The following is a 15,340-nucleotide window of genomic DNA, read 5'->3' as shown; positions in this document are numbered from 1 at the left end:
TTGAAACAAGTACCTGCAATCTTATGTATATATTTATCTTGAAAATGACTGCATATCAGAAAAACATTGTTGTATCTCCATTTGTAAAATTTTGCCCTGATATAGCGCTATTTGAACAAGGCGTCATTATACCTTTGTTCAACACATCCGTTGAGTTTGGATATGGGGGAAAATCATAATTTATTGGTTTAAAATTAAGTACCTTACTATTTGTAATAAATTAGTCACAAATGTAAATATAAGTAATAAGGTATGTGGCAACGCACTTTGAAAAAATTACGCACTTTGAAAAAAAAACTCAAAGTGCGTTAAAATTGGGACAAAATCAACGCATTTTGAAAAAAAATTTTTAAAGTGCGTTAAATTTGGGACCACCTCAACGCACAAATTTTTTTCAAAGTGCGTTAAGAGTCTACATCAATATATTTTACCATTGAGACACTTAACGCACTTTGAAAAAAAATCATATTTTTGTCATGGAAAGATTTTATTTGTTATTTATCTTTAAAAAAAACTAAGCCTAACCCTAACCTAAAAAATGAATTGATTTTACTCCTGTCGAAAAGAGGAGAAGACGGGTATAAGATCCCTAAGTCCAAATCTTTATCTTTCCAATACATAGGTGTCGGTAACAAACGGGGGAGGGGAGCAATAAACCTAAAAAGGATACGCTGCATTTTCAATGCTTATACGATGTATATATCTTTCAAAAATAAGTGGGGGGCTTAGCCCCCCCCCCCCCCCTCATCCCCTCCCCCGGCCCTTCGCCCAGTCTCGATGTCTATGCTATACTCAAAGCATATTTACCTAACTGGTATGACGTTGAAAACTTTTAATAATAAATGAGTTAATTAAAACAGATGAAAACTAGAAATTTTTAAGTACAGTAAATAGTATGAGAGAGAAAGAATTTTCATAGCTTTGAACAATTAAATTGGCCCCTTTTTATTATGATAAATGCTAAGTTGCTTAAAGCTGTCCTCTGTTAGTGCCCCCTATATACCTTTACATTTAATTATTAAAGACTAGAATTAGAACAAAAGAAGAAGAAAGGAAATTAATGAACTTAAACAATCTTCATTCTTTTTTTCAAGACCCTTTTATTTTCCCTTTTATTTTATCAAAACCTTAAATATTTACAACGTCAATATCTCAGGTCCTACAGTGACTTTATTATAAAAAAGTTATCAAACCAAAATCTGTTATACATGTATATCATACCGATTATTTGAAGGAATATTGATCAATCTTTACATTTTTTTTTCAAAGTGCGTTAATATGGTCGATATTAACGCACTTTGAAAAAAATTTATTTTTTTCAATGTGCGTTAGCTTGGTCCCAAATTTTAACGCACTTTGAAATTTTTTTTCAATGTGCGTAATTTTTCAAAGTGCGTTGTAACAAAGGTATTTTTTTATATAGAGTTTTATCGGGATGTAAAACGGTTTGGCATCTTTCATTTTATCACGTGACCAATAAAACTCAAAATATGACATTTCTTAATTATTTTGTAAAGATGAATAACCATATGGAAGTATTCATACCTGCTCGCTAATAAATTAAATAGAATTTTCCTCTTTTACTACGCATGGTTTCGAAGAAAAATTGCCTTTTTGTCCTAAAATTTAAATTTTTTATGTTTAAAACATGATCATGAGATAATATCGTGTGTTTTTTGAACTGTAGCTAGAAGAAATGTTAAAAGTTGAAAACAATGGACAAGTTGGATAAACTTGTGTATGCAGTTTCACCTTTTGTAGAATCACCAGCAATGCTTTTAAAAAAAGATTAATATATTCTATTTTTTTAAAATGAAATGTAAAGATAACAAACAATATTCGGGCGCAAATGTCCACTGGATCAGTGATGATCATGAACCACGAAGTAAACATCCCTTTCGACCTGTCGAACTGGCTGTTTTCTTATTTTTTTCAAAATGGGTAAAAAAATAAACATCGGTCAATATTTGACGTGAAAATGATAAATTGTATTTGCTGACAAGGTCATTGTATCGACAGTAGGACTTAGAAAATGACGACTTTTTACAAGATTGTTGATATCCCCGTTTCTTCAACTTGTTTGTCAAAAGCTTGACACCTTCGAGAGGTTTTTTTTATAGGTGGACATGCCTTTTTGTAACTTCACTGGAAGTATATGTAAACAAAAACTGCTCTGTATATTGATAACTCTTTCTTATATTAATTTTACACAGACTAAAAACCAAATTGTTCTTCTTCATTCTCAAAATATTATTTTATATGATAACGTCTCTATATATAAATAAAAATTCTAGAATGAGACATTAAAAAACATAGAATCAATCAATTAATCAACCATTAAATTGCAACTTTGATAATATCTATTTCTCTGAAGAAATGATTGATTATTGTATCACTAAATGGTAGAATTCTTCTGGTTTGTTTTTAAAATGCTTACCTCCAGGAAGAAAAATATCACCTGGAAATAAAAAAAAAATGTTACCATTCCATTCAACAGACATGGGTTCTGTTTTTACAAAAGTGTTGTATCGATTGTCCTATTCCCCATTCTTTCTTTTCTTTCAGTCTCATTCCTCTTTTTAGTCTGTCCAAGTAAAAAAAAATGTTTATTTTTTTCAACTTTATCTAGCATTTCAAAAGATTATAAAGATAATGTTTAGATGTATTATAGTAACAAATGTAGCGTACTTACCGGGTAAATTTCCGGCGTGTAAATATTCCAATACACTTACACAAAAGCTACTACAGATAGTTTTCAATAGGCCTGAATTTAGCAAGAGTTGGCCGCCATATTTGAGGTCAAGTCGGTGATTTTCCTCCTTATCTTGCCAAATTTAAAAGGATGTGTTAGAAACATTTGGTGGAAAATCTTTATATAATATTTTTTTTAAAATAAAAGAGTCTTCCAAAAATATATATACTTCAGAAAAATTATGGATCTACCCCAGAATAGCAAATCTAAAATTAAGTTAAAAGAACAATGAAGGAATATGAGCATTTTGATCCTGGTCAATCGAAAACTATCTATATTCCTCTTTAAATGAAAACACACCATTTTTAATTCACAAAATATTAATGCTGAGAAGTTTAAAGCTAAAAAAAATCATAGAGAGACTTGGTTAAAACTTTCACTACTGCTACTACGATCATACAATCTATCCCCTTATATGTATAGAAAATCTTATACCTCCAATGAAGTATGAATTTTACCTCTCTTTCCAAAATAACTCCTCCCCAGATATACAGGAGCTAAATTTAGGTCAGTACAGACGAGAAAAAGAAATTTATAGGTTACCGAATTACATGTTAACCCAAATAATGAACCACTGTAGTGAAATTTGAATTATCAAAATATATATATATATATAAAATGAAAAGACATAGATACGATTTATAATAAAAACGCTACACGAATATTATCCTTTGTTAGAGGGTGTAAAACGATGAAGACTTTAAATTGGTTCTACAATTCTTTTTCTTTCAAGATGTTTCCTGGATACTGTTCGTTATCTCTATATCCTTCTACCTGGTATTTACCGTGTATGTTTTAGTCACTGACGTAGTTTGCATTAAGAACCACTACATTTCTATCTAATTGTTCAGAATGTTAGTATCTTTATAAATGAGGTACTACTTCCTCCTCGGTATACCTACACTGGTATTTCCTTTACTCATTCAGTTTCTAACCGTATCAGCCAGGCATAAAAATCCTTAAATGGTAAGAAAATTCCTTAAATTGAGATTTATATATCTGTTATTTATTTAACATGTAATAAAAGTTTTACTATTATTAAAGATAATATTTTTCCTTGAGAAAAACAAAACGGAAGAACATGTAATCTCTTGCAATGTCTCAGTCTCTGAACATTCGGTTTTAGACACGTGTGCCAGGTTAAAGTTCTGATTTATTTAGTGACTTGTACTGTGAAGAGAACTATACTAACTGAAAAACATTTAGGTGTAAAATGGATTACTTTTCTTATTCAATAGATGTTCTCAAAAAATATAAATGTAGCAACATTTTAGATAATTTCCCTTAAAAAAAAAACAAATACCACAACACTCACCAGATCACTGTGGCTAGAGGAAGAAGGAGCAAAATATCAACCCAGTATTGAAAAGCTATTGTGTATAAGTAGTCCAAAGACTGTCCAAAAAATAGGATGGGGGTTGATTTGAATTAACTTACTTTCATTTTGACCCCATCCTGCCCTGAATGTCATGATTTCAACAAATTTGACTTATCTCTACATGAGAATGCATCCACATAAAATACCGGTAACCAATCCATGTCTTTGTTGTTCTTGAGAAGATTTTAAAATAATTTTTCTATTTATTCTTGCATAAAATTTTGATCGTCGAGTTTGGCCTCACGCTATCTCTGGAGGTCATGATTTGAACAAATTCAAATTTACACTACCTGAGGATATTTCCATTTAAATATCGTTATTTTAAAGCATTTTATTTTAATGCATAGTTCGTTTGTTATTCAGTATTCTTTATTAGATTTCTTAAAAGATGAATAAAAAGATGTATATAAATACCTGTCTTGAATGTATTTAATTCAAAAATCATAAAGTATGTTGAGATTGGTAAAATTTGAGAAAAATTTGAGTCAGATCTTTGGAAAATATTGTATTTTCTTTTGCAGTAAATCAATGTATGAAACTATGGATACATGTGTATAAAATTATCCAATTTATTCATTATAACTTTAAAAACAATACATTGAATTAATTTTGAAACTTTAACACTTTGAATAAAAATACCGAGTTCTTGGAGGCCATTCAGTGTATTATGTAAGTTGCAATCATTTTGGTCAGTTTTATCAATAATTATATTACAGGAAATATTAAGTTTTGGCCTGTCAGTAATTTTCATATTTTGGAATTATCGTCATTTGAATAAAAACATTTATGGAATTATAAAAACTGTTCTGTTGTTGATTTTATATATATAAAAAAAATAGATTTACCGAGGGCAGTTGCTTGGGTAAGAAAAGTTTTACTTAAAATAAAAATGATTTTAAAAAATATAAATCTATGATTAAACTGCTTTTGTTTCACAAGAGCATATATATTATAAACTGTTAGATCTAGACAATTTAATGCAATTTTGTATTTCATGTTATAAACATTAAATTTTAGAAGCTTTTAGATTTATTTTAAGTTAAAGATTTTCTACACTTATTTACAAAACAATTTAAACAGGATATCCACGTCTTACATGGTCATTCTTCATCTTTATTGATTTTATCGAAATCTATTAATTTTTGCATTATATTTACTTATGGATATTCCCTATGTTTGTTTTTCTCAAAATTATATATTTTTTATTTTTTTTAAGGAATGACTCTAATTCTTGGCCAAATTATCGAGTATAATCTTGTTCGCGGATTATAAAGCGTAAACTGACCCAAACCAGATTATAATCAATAATTTGGCCAAGAATTAGAGTCATTCCTTATAATTTGATTTTAAAATAATAATACAACTTTGAATGTAAAATTGTGTTGCTTTCTATGACTTCAAATTTACCGCGCAATAATGCAACTGTGGTAACAGAAGTAATGGAAAGCGAAGGGTTTATAGTTAGTCTGTATTTTTCTCAATAATCAGACATACTCAACAAATATTTGTTGCATAGCGAAAAAGGCATCCATGTAACGTGTGGTTTGTATATTCTACATCATCGATTATAGTTGCATAATTATTGAGCTGATTGTTAAAAAAATACTTGTGCTATTTACTGTTTATATTTTGAAAATTCTTAGTGTATTCAAAGAACCTTTAATCTTATTTAGATGCATAAATGAAAACTGTTGCATGAAAAGTTTTAAATTTCAAGCTTCATGTTGAGACTTTTAAAATCAAATAATGATTATAAGAGTTATCCTTTCTGACTTAGGATTTAATATTTTTTTTGCACTACCCTTGAACCGATCTAACACAACATGAAACCAAAATATTGGACAGTTATTCATTAGGTAAATCGAGAAATCTTATGACAGCACTGTACGTGTAAAGATGTACTCAATTGGCATTTTACAACTTATTAATCGCTTTTCTCCAGAAAAAAAGAACGAATTGCTCGGAAGTTTTCAAAAAACACGATTATATATATATATATATTTAAATTTAAAGACAGTGAAGAACCTTGCTATGTAGTAAGAAAATAATTATAACACTAAATAAAAGTAAAGTCTTCTCTATTTTTTTGAATAAACTTTTATTATGAATTTAAATACAAGTACATGAATTTTAAGAAACGTTTTTTTTTATAAAAAAAAAATACAAGATCCTTATAACAAATCATTTTTTATCAAAAACATTTTTATATGCGATTAGAGGATTAATAGAAGAAAAATTTTCAGAGTGTTTTTCAGCTATTGTCCACTGCAAAATATCTTTGATGTCTGCAGCCAAAATAACATCGTTCATTTCCCGGAAGGGGTTATTGAAACGAGATTGCAAAGCATCCCAGTATTTGAACCTCCGAGAATTCTGAAAACCTAGATACGATGAAAATACTAGCATTGTTTTTACATTCTGAAGAGTACTTTGTTTGGCCAAACCTGGTAGTTCGGCATATTTCATGTCGTATATAAGACAAGCTATGGGGAACACCATTTGAAGTAAAGCTTTCGTTTCGAAAAAGACGCCCTTTTTTAGCTTATTCAGTCTTGAAAAGAGTCTAATACATAATCTACTTGCATTTTGTGTCTCTTTATATATGTGATGAATAATAAAACAATTTCGATTTTTTAAAACTGTTATTAAATAATGATACGTTTCTATATCTGATGGTTTTTTGTTCAACAAACCTTGTTTAATTCTTTTTATGTACCAAATAACATCATAATTAAAAACATTCTTGTAGCGGACATTACGTAAAATTTTATGAAAGTCGAATAACTCATTATAAAGAGATTTATCAATTTCATGTAAAGAACTAATCAAACATCGTATCTCGGCTTCAAGCTTTTCTTTGCAAGATAATGTCCTTACAAGGTTATCATTAAAACTGTAAAGAAACCCTAAACACTTCCAAGCTATTGAATTCTTAGGAAAGACAAATGACTTAAAATCAAGGAACATTTTAAACATGAGCGATATAAAGTCCTCTTTCAAGAAAAAATCTAAATGAATTTTTTCAACCTTTAGAAATTGATGATTGAAAAAATAATCTAGTTCATAAGGCGTAATTGAATATTTGTTTTGGCAATCCAAAATAGAAACAGAAAACCTCTGTAAAAAATTAACAATCAGAATAAATCGTTTTGCAACTATCAGATGAATAGGGCTAAGAGACTCGTTTTTAAAACATAGCAGCAATTCGTTGGAAAAGTCTAAACGAATATGCTGTTTCAACATTGCGTCCACAAAATATGAATGGGAGTACGGTTCTGCATGATTAAAGTAATATAATATGGTATTGAAATCTGTCGCATGAAAAGCGGGTTGTAACTTAAACTGAAACAACTTGAACGTTAAAGTCGGTGCAATTTTTAAGAAATCAAACAGATTAATTCTAGGGTGTAAAGTTGTATTTTCAAATATTGCTGCATTTCCGCCTCGACTAGCAACTTCTAATAAGTCCCCTCTCATACAAAACTCCAGTAAATATGTATTTGACATATTAAGTTGATACACTGTACTTTTTGTTTCTATTCTAGAAAATAATGGCCAAAATCTTCTATTTTTATCATATAAAATTTTCTTTAGATACGCTTTGTTAATATTCTTACTGCAAGAAAGAGCAAAAAGTTCATTTAATATTACAGGGCCCAATAAAGGGCTTGGGTGCAGGTGTCCTTGTGTTATCAGCCTAAACAAATACGAAGAATTTTCATGAATAACAGAACTGTAATACTTTGGATAGAAATGCTTAAGTAAACTTAGCATATAAATTCTATTTTTCATCAAAGCACTCTCCATATAAATGAAGATATCCTTTCCTTCCAAAAAATCTGTTTTCACCAACTGTGCAATTATTTCATACGCAAAATATTCGAATGAGTCCGTCACAGTAAGAAGTGCATCTGAGCACTCAGGCAAAGTGAATAAACCTGTTAAATTGCAGTACCATGAAATATCAATTAAGTAAGTATTACCACGAGGATTGATTTTTCCCATGTGTTCAAAAAGTGTATCTAGGACAGTCATGCCATCATTATCTCTAATTTGATATACGATCGGATCAAGATTATATGTGTAAGCAGATATTACAGAATGGTTTCCTGTCATTGCGGCATAATGTAAAGGGATCCTTCCATCACTGTCCTTTTCTTTCATTAACTTGTTGTATAGTATATTTGATTTTAGAACGATCTCAATAAGTCCTCTTCCTGACAGAGGATTAGTGAATGGATTAGTGAATTTAGAATCCCTTGTCTGTATTTCACATTTAAGTGCGTAATAGTGAAGTAGATTTTTATTCTCATTATCTAATACAGCAGATACGGTAGAATTATGCTGCCTAATCATTCTACTTAAGGCAATAAAATTTTTACAAAGGGCTGCCGAGTGTCCAGGAGTAGAACCATTAAGTGTTTTATCTGTATACCTGTACATTTCAGATTTTTCCAGTACTGCAATAGTAGTTGTATCAATCCCACTACAGCTGGCGTAATGCATCGGGGTAGCACCGTTTGCGTCCGTCACAACTGGCATTCGGTACTTTTCCTTAAATAAGGAAATCACTGTTTTAAATGACGAATAAAGCGCTAGCATGTGAGCAAAATGTAATCCATTGATACACTGTTTCGAATGAAATAACATTTTTTCATGTCCCTTAACACTGACCTTAGTTCTTTTCTCACACCTTTTATCAAAATTAATTCCCAATTTCCAAAAATATAGAAGTATATCTTTCCTGTCAAATGCCACTGCTGTAAAGATTGGTGTTCTCCCCCGAGCATCCGTACAAGAAATAGCATGAAACTGTTGTCTCAGTAATATTTTAACAACTTCTAAATGTCCATTCTGTGTTGCTATTTCCAAAGATGACTCACAAAAAAGGAATCGTTGATCGTCCTTCAATACAAATTTTGCCTCATCCGTAATTTCGTTTGACCCTTTGTTCTGAAGTCTTTTTTTCCCCTTTGGCACCCAGTATAAACGTCCATTACACGTTAAACAACGATCAACAGCCCCCGTTGACAGAAGATACTCAACAACATGAGCATGTCCGTTTTTTGCAGCAAGATAGAGTGAAATATTAAAGCTAGATATCAGCTCCGTAGAATGATTGAATAACAGAATATTCAAAATGCGAAGATGTCCATGTTCAGCTGCTAGATGAAATGAGTTGAGACCAACTGCGTTTTCGTGTAACACGTCCACATTGTTTTGTAGAAGAACTTTGACTACACCTTCGTGACCGTTCTGAGAGGCTACGTTTAGGAGATTGTAGCCCCAATGAGTTTCATATTTGCAAATATTTATAATGTCCAATTCGGGTGAAATTCTATCTATTTGAAAAGTTGGCTTCACGTAACTTATATCTGCCCCATTGTCCAACAATGATTTTAAAGACATCTCGTTACCAAATGCAGCTGAAACATAAGATGGAGATGAACCTCCACTGTCTTCTTCATCTACATTAAGTTGTGGCCATGAAGAAATTATAAGTTTTATAGTTTCCAGTGAATTAAAACGAGCTGCTGCTTTGTGTAAAATAAACTTAGTAAAATCGCTTATATTAATGTCACTTCTGTGATGAAGTCTATCATTGAACAGCTTTTTAATATCATCGTCTCCTGAATTTGCTACATGGTACAAAAACGCTAACATGTCTAATCTTTGTGGTTCAAAATACGGAGTTCCTAAATAATCTATCCAGTATTTAGCAATCGCAGCGTGCCCAGGTTCCTTCGAAATGAAGAAATTCTTATTGATGTTCACTTCTCCTGAAAGAAAGTCAGACAGCCTTTTGTGTGAAAATCCTATCGTCCCCAATTCAGAATTTTTCGTCAAGAAATGGGACAACTCATCGTTAAAAATACGTGATATACTGTCTTTATCTTTTTTGTGTGTTACATTCAAGTAGAGAAATAACTCTTCTTTTGTTATATGATTTAAATTCGCACACAAAATTTCAAATATTGACCTAACTTTTTCAAATGCCTCCCTTGATTTTCCAAAAACACGTTCTAAATTAAGTTGGTAGATGTGTTCAAGAGTGTCAGGAATTTCACCAAGATCTTTAGTTTTTATCCAGTAATCCAAACCATGAATCAAAAATAAGAAATTTCCATCAACCTGATCTGCAATTTTTTCTATTTGAGTATCGATATGATAATCACTCAGAATTTCTCCGAACTTTCTATTTACTGTGGTATTTTCTAAACGATTTTTGATGAAACGTTTGACATCTTCAACGTTGTTCTCTTTCAAATGCTCATTTGTATAAATTATCATTCCCGGTGGAAGATTATCTCGAATACGTGAGATATTGCGAGACGTAAATAATAATTTTATGTAAGCAGGGAAACGTGGAACTTTTTCATGCAACAAAGAAAAAATACTATCATAACCACTTTCGGAGCATTCATCAAGTGCATCAACAATTATTATCAACTTTTCGGGGGCACTTTGAACTTTCTGAAGGGGACTCAATATAGCAAAATCAAAACAACCTTTTGGATCTTCAGTGCATTTGTTTGTAAAGAGATATTCTATCGCCATTTTATCAAATTGTATAATGTTCCCGAATTCCGGCAATTTCTGAGCAATTCCTCCGGCCAAGTTTCGAACAAAAAGTCCCTGTTCTAAGGTGATTTGAGAATCATATTTACATAGGTGTACAGCAGCCAGTTTGTCATAAATCGGGTATCCTACCGAAAGTTTATTATTCGAACAGACAATATTTGATATGATGGCGGATTTCCCAAACCCCATTTCAGCAGTCAGCAGTAGACCCCTGTGTTCTGTATTGAGAAGATAGTAGCTTATATCTTCTATGATCCATTCTCGTCCAATAAAATCTTTATGAATCGTGATGTAATATTCAAAATCGATGTCACTCTTCCATGGAAACGAAAAATCCATTGTTAAACAGCCTAAAAATAGAAAGAAAAGAATCATAAATCACATCGGAAAACGATTCTTACTTGTACATTTGAGAGATAATATCATATAGAGCAATGAAAAACATTCACATATATCAACGACGTATTGTCAATTAATAATTGTAATTTCCATTCCTACGTCGATACGATATATCCTCGTAAGCTTGAAATAAAAGATACGACGGATTTTTCTGTTATTTCCTGATCGTGAAAAGGAGCACAGGGCGGGTGTGACCGGTCGGCAGGGGATACTCACTCCTCCATGGCACCTGATCCCACCTCTGATGTTTCGAAGGTCCGTGTTTGCTCTGCTCTTATTTTGTATATTGTTTAATGGACGTTGAGATTGAATACTGTTCGTTATCTCCATATCCTTCATCTATGTCACGATTATTCCTGTATCGCGTTTGTTTTCTTAAGAAATAATTTCAAAGATATGCTAGTAAGTGAATAGAAATTTGACAGACGTTTGCAGATTCTAAAGTTGATTTTAAAAAGATGCTTTAGTTTCTGATTGATAATATCTATGTAGTTTTTGGAGATCGGGTTCTCCAAAAAACTGTTGGAATTCCCATTAAGTCAAAAGCTGATTGACATTTGGTAGGCTTATATTTACACACCGAAATGTCAACATCCCACCCCCCCTTTTCCCAATCATGACAAGGCAAACACGGCGGATCTGACCCGTCGACGGAGGATGTTCACTACTGCATGGCACATGGTCCCACCTTTGTTGTATTTGGAGGTTAGTGTTTGCTCTGCTCACGATCTGTATTTTTGATATGACTTCGAGCTTGAATAATGTTCGTTATCCTTATTTTATGAAATGTTGCATATTCGATTCCAGTCATTGTATCGATCATAGATATCCCTTATAAACGTGTACGGAAAATAATTCGCAAAAGATTTTATATTTTTGATTTGTTCATTTATAACTTTTCATGAACTAATTCTCAATGATCACTGACAATATTCCTTAAAATTTATAAAGTCATGGAAATTAATTCTACATGTATAGGGTTATTAAAGTTATATTATTGTTGAATATTTGCACGAGTTGGCTGAGCAAATATGTATATAAATTTTATAACTATTTTATTATATACGATATCGTAGCAAAGTTTTTTTTTCTTTTAATCGATTAATATTTCATGTTATTAGTTTTATACCTAAATATTTGTGAGAAATTTTCATTATCGGCGGTATTTGATAATAGTTACAAGTTTGAAAGCTCTCGACCGAGTGCTATATGATTTAAATAGTAATAGTCTATTGGGAAGGTTGCCGTTGCTAAGCTTGATACAAGAAAGATTTTGTATTTCTGCAAAGACAATGTACTTAATATTTTCTTTGGCATTTATTGTTTGTAAGTTTTCTGAATTTAGTGTCAACTTTTGATAATTAACTTTTGTAACTGTAAGAACTTATTAAAGCGCTACGTATGGATGATTTCACGTAACCGATCGATCTGTAGTTCGTGTTTTGTAATCATACTTTTTAATAGCAAATTACGCTACAGGTTGTTTTAAAACTTATTCAACTAGAAAACTGACCAGTCAGCAAGGGCCCCGCCATGGGGTAGAATTAATAGGGTGCAGCTTACGGAATTATTAAAAGATGTACGAAGAATAAGCAACAGCAACTGTATTCTTAAAATTTTAAGATAATTCCTGAATATTCAAAAACCTGAAAATAATATCCTTGTATTTACATTAGGCAGTAAAAAACAACTTAACATTGAATGTATATTTAAACAATTATGGAGCTTGTGTTATATAAAATGCCAGCCTTCAATGAATGCAAATATCATGAAGGCTTGACCTTAACTTCAAACAAACAGCAGTTGCAGTCAAAGGTTTTCATCAATCTTAAAGTGACAGATAAAGAAAAGCCTACTAAATTTTCTGCAGCAGGCTAAATAATTAATCCCTAGGGATTAATTGTACCTCTCTCATCATTTTCTTCTTAAGTTACAATGAGAACTTTTTCAGTATTAATGATAGAATGGGGTTTTTATACAACTATCCTACAAATTAATAATATTCTTGAATTAACATAAAGTGAAAAAAGTAAATCAAAAAATCTTCTTTAATCTATTTCGTGGTATTAGAATTCAATGAAATCATAACTGTTAAAGAAAAATAAATTATAAAAATTTAAATCCACATTTCAGAGTGTTCATAGCATTCCAAATTGACTTAACTTCAAAACAAACTTCATTTGCAGACAGAGGTGGTAATTCATCTCAATTTGACAGATAAAAATAATGCTCTGGATTTTCTTCAGGAGGAAAGCTAATTAATCCCAAGGGACTCATAGCAGCATTCAGTTTACAATCATTATGGGAACATCTTCAGTAGTTATCTCTCTTTGCCAATGTTTTCGTATATAAAGTTAAGAAATCTATCCCACCACCCCAGCTCCAAACCAGGGACATAGAGAACCAACTACTGAACTACCATATCAAATTTGTACTTGATTGTGCAACCATAAAAAAAGTTGCCCATTCATTCTTATGCATAGTTAAGGAATCTACGCCACCACCCCAGCTCCAAACCAGAAGACATAGAGAATCAAACTTAGCATCAAAATATGTATTTCTGCCTACTGAACTACCATACCAAATTTGAACTTGATTGGGCCACCATAAAAAAAAATATTAGAAAAAAACAGAAAATTTGTGGACGGAAGAGTGACAGACGGACAGACAGACAGACAGACAGACGGAATTAACGATTACTATATACCCTCCCACTTTTCAAGCCGGAAGTAAAATAGGAGGTGACAAGGGCATTATATAACTAATAATCTGTGAAATCCTGAATAAATTTCATGTGGTGGTATAAGAGATATTATGATCCTGATCACTATATACCCTTCCATGTTTCTTTCGAGGGGTGCAATGAAAAAGATTTTTAAAAAAAAACATTTCTTTTTTACCGGTTAATTATGGCTGAAATAAAAATGAATGTAAAAAAGAAACAGAAAAGTTTTGAAGAACAAAATACTATAATATCACACATTAAAAAACAAAACTGAATGAAAAATTATCTAAATTCAGCTTTTCAAACGTTAAATAACATTTGACAATAATGAAATTATATTACACAATCAGCTGCATTTTATGTTTGTTTCCATATTAATTATATACATGGGAACATACTATGAGTACAATTAATTTTTTTAATAAAAAAAGGGGGCAAATAAATACATACCACTTAATTAAACTTTGCATTAAGACAATAAAAATCAGCTTCGATTTTATTTAAGGAAGAATGCCATACCAACTTTATATATCATAGATCTCTAAGACATCCTTTTTAAACAATGGTTTCAGCATAGAAAGAACAACATTAGCTCTAAATTATTTATATGATTTTTTAAATTAGATGCTTTTGAGTTAAAAGTTTGCTGTAAATAAAGGCATCATATGAATATCTAACAAAATAATTCTTTGTGATTTTTTTTAAATCGATGGTTAAAAACTCCACAAAACTAGTTACAACTGGGGTGAATATGTTTGCAATCATATTTTTAAAGAAATTGAAATAAAATGGAGAAAATTTAGAGAAATTACTTTTTTAAATATTTTTAAATATTTGGACCAAACCCGATCAAAATTAATAGGGATGTCTTTATGATCCATTAAAAAAAATGTTGGCATGGCATTTGTAACGTTCTTAAAAAAAAGTAAAAATGATTATCAATAGGGTTAGCTTAGGTTTCCTTCCTAAGAATCACGCTTATATAGAATAAAAACAAACTTTAATAGCAAGGGCACTGAAAGAACAACTGACTGAAACTCATATCTGGAAAATGGCCGTCAAACTAAATCAAAGTACTAAAAGAACTGGAAAGCGTCAAGCATGGTTCAATTTAAAATTTAACAGAATTAAATTCCTTATTGCTTCAGTACATGTAATATTTTGACGGTGCAACCGTATGGGGGGATTCAGTTGTTTAATTGAAATAAACCCGCCTCTTGAATTTAAAAAAATACCCGAAGATTTTACTTAATTTTTATACCCACGCTTAAAAAGTAGTAATCGGGATGTCCCTCTGTCTGTGCGTCCATCCGTCTGTTACGCTTTGGGATACCCATCTTTTATTCGCAACTCCTTTCATACCACTGATTTAAATATGGTGAAACTTCCAGAGAGTCTTTATTATATATTGCCATTGTGGACCTCCTATTTCCCTTTTTGATTCGACACATATTTTTTGGTTCCCTATGGCAAAGCATGAACACTGTCATTTTATTCATATGAG

General features: G+C 31.2%; 1 protein-coding gene across 1 annotated transcript in view; it reads right to left on the bottom strand.

Annotated features, from left to right (window-relative positions):
• Positions 1-2,468: 2,468 nt before the first annotated feature.
• LOC134249859 (ankyrin repeat domain-containing protein 50-like) overlaps positions 2,469-15,340 on the bottom strand; it is a 32,598-nt gene continuing 19,726 nt past the window's right edge. Inside the window, exons 2-3 of the mRNA XM_062732252.1 lie at positions 8,566-11,062; positions 2,469-2,584 (exon numbers count right to left, since the gene is read on the bottom strand). Of these exons, the coding sequence (XP_062588236.1) occupies positions 2,491-2,584; positions 8,566-11,062 (2,591 nt within the window). The 3' untranslated portion in view covers positions 2,469-2,490. The remainder of the gene's footprint in view (positions 2,585-8,565; positions 11,063-15,340) is intronic.

Source organism: Saccostrea cucullata, unplaced genomic scaffold (assembly GCF_032062105.1).
Source record: "Saccostrea cucullata isolate Sc308-1 unplaced genomic scaffold, CSIRO_AGI_Scuc_v1 ctg4339, whole genome shotgun sequence".
Taxonomy (NCBI): Eukaryota; Metazoa; Mollusca; class Bivalvia; order Ostreida; family Ostreidae; genus Saccostrea; species Saccostrea cuccullata.
The sequence above is the reverse complement of the archived record's forward strand: the minus strand, read 5'-3'. Positions and strand labels throughout refer to the sequence as shown.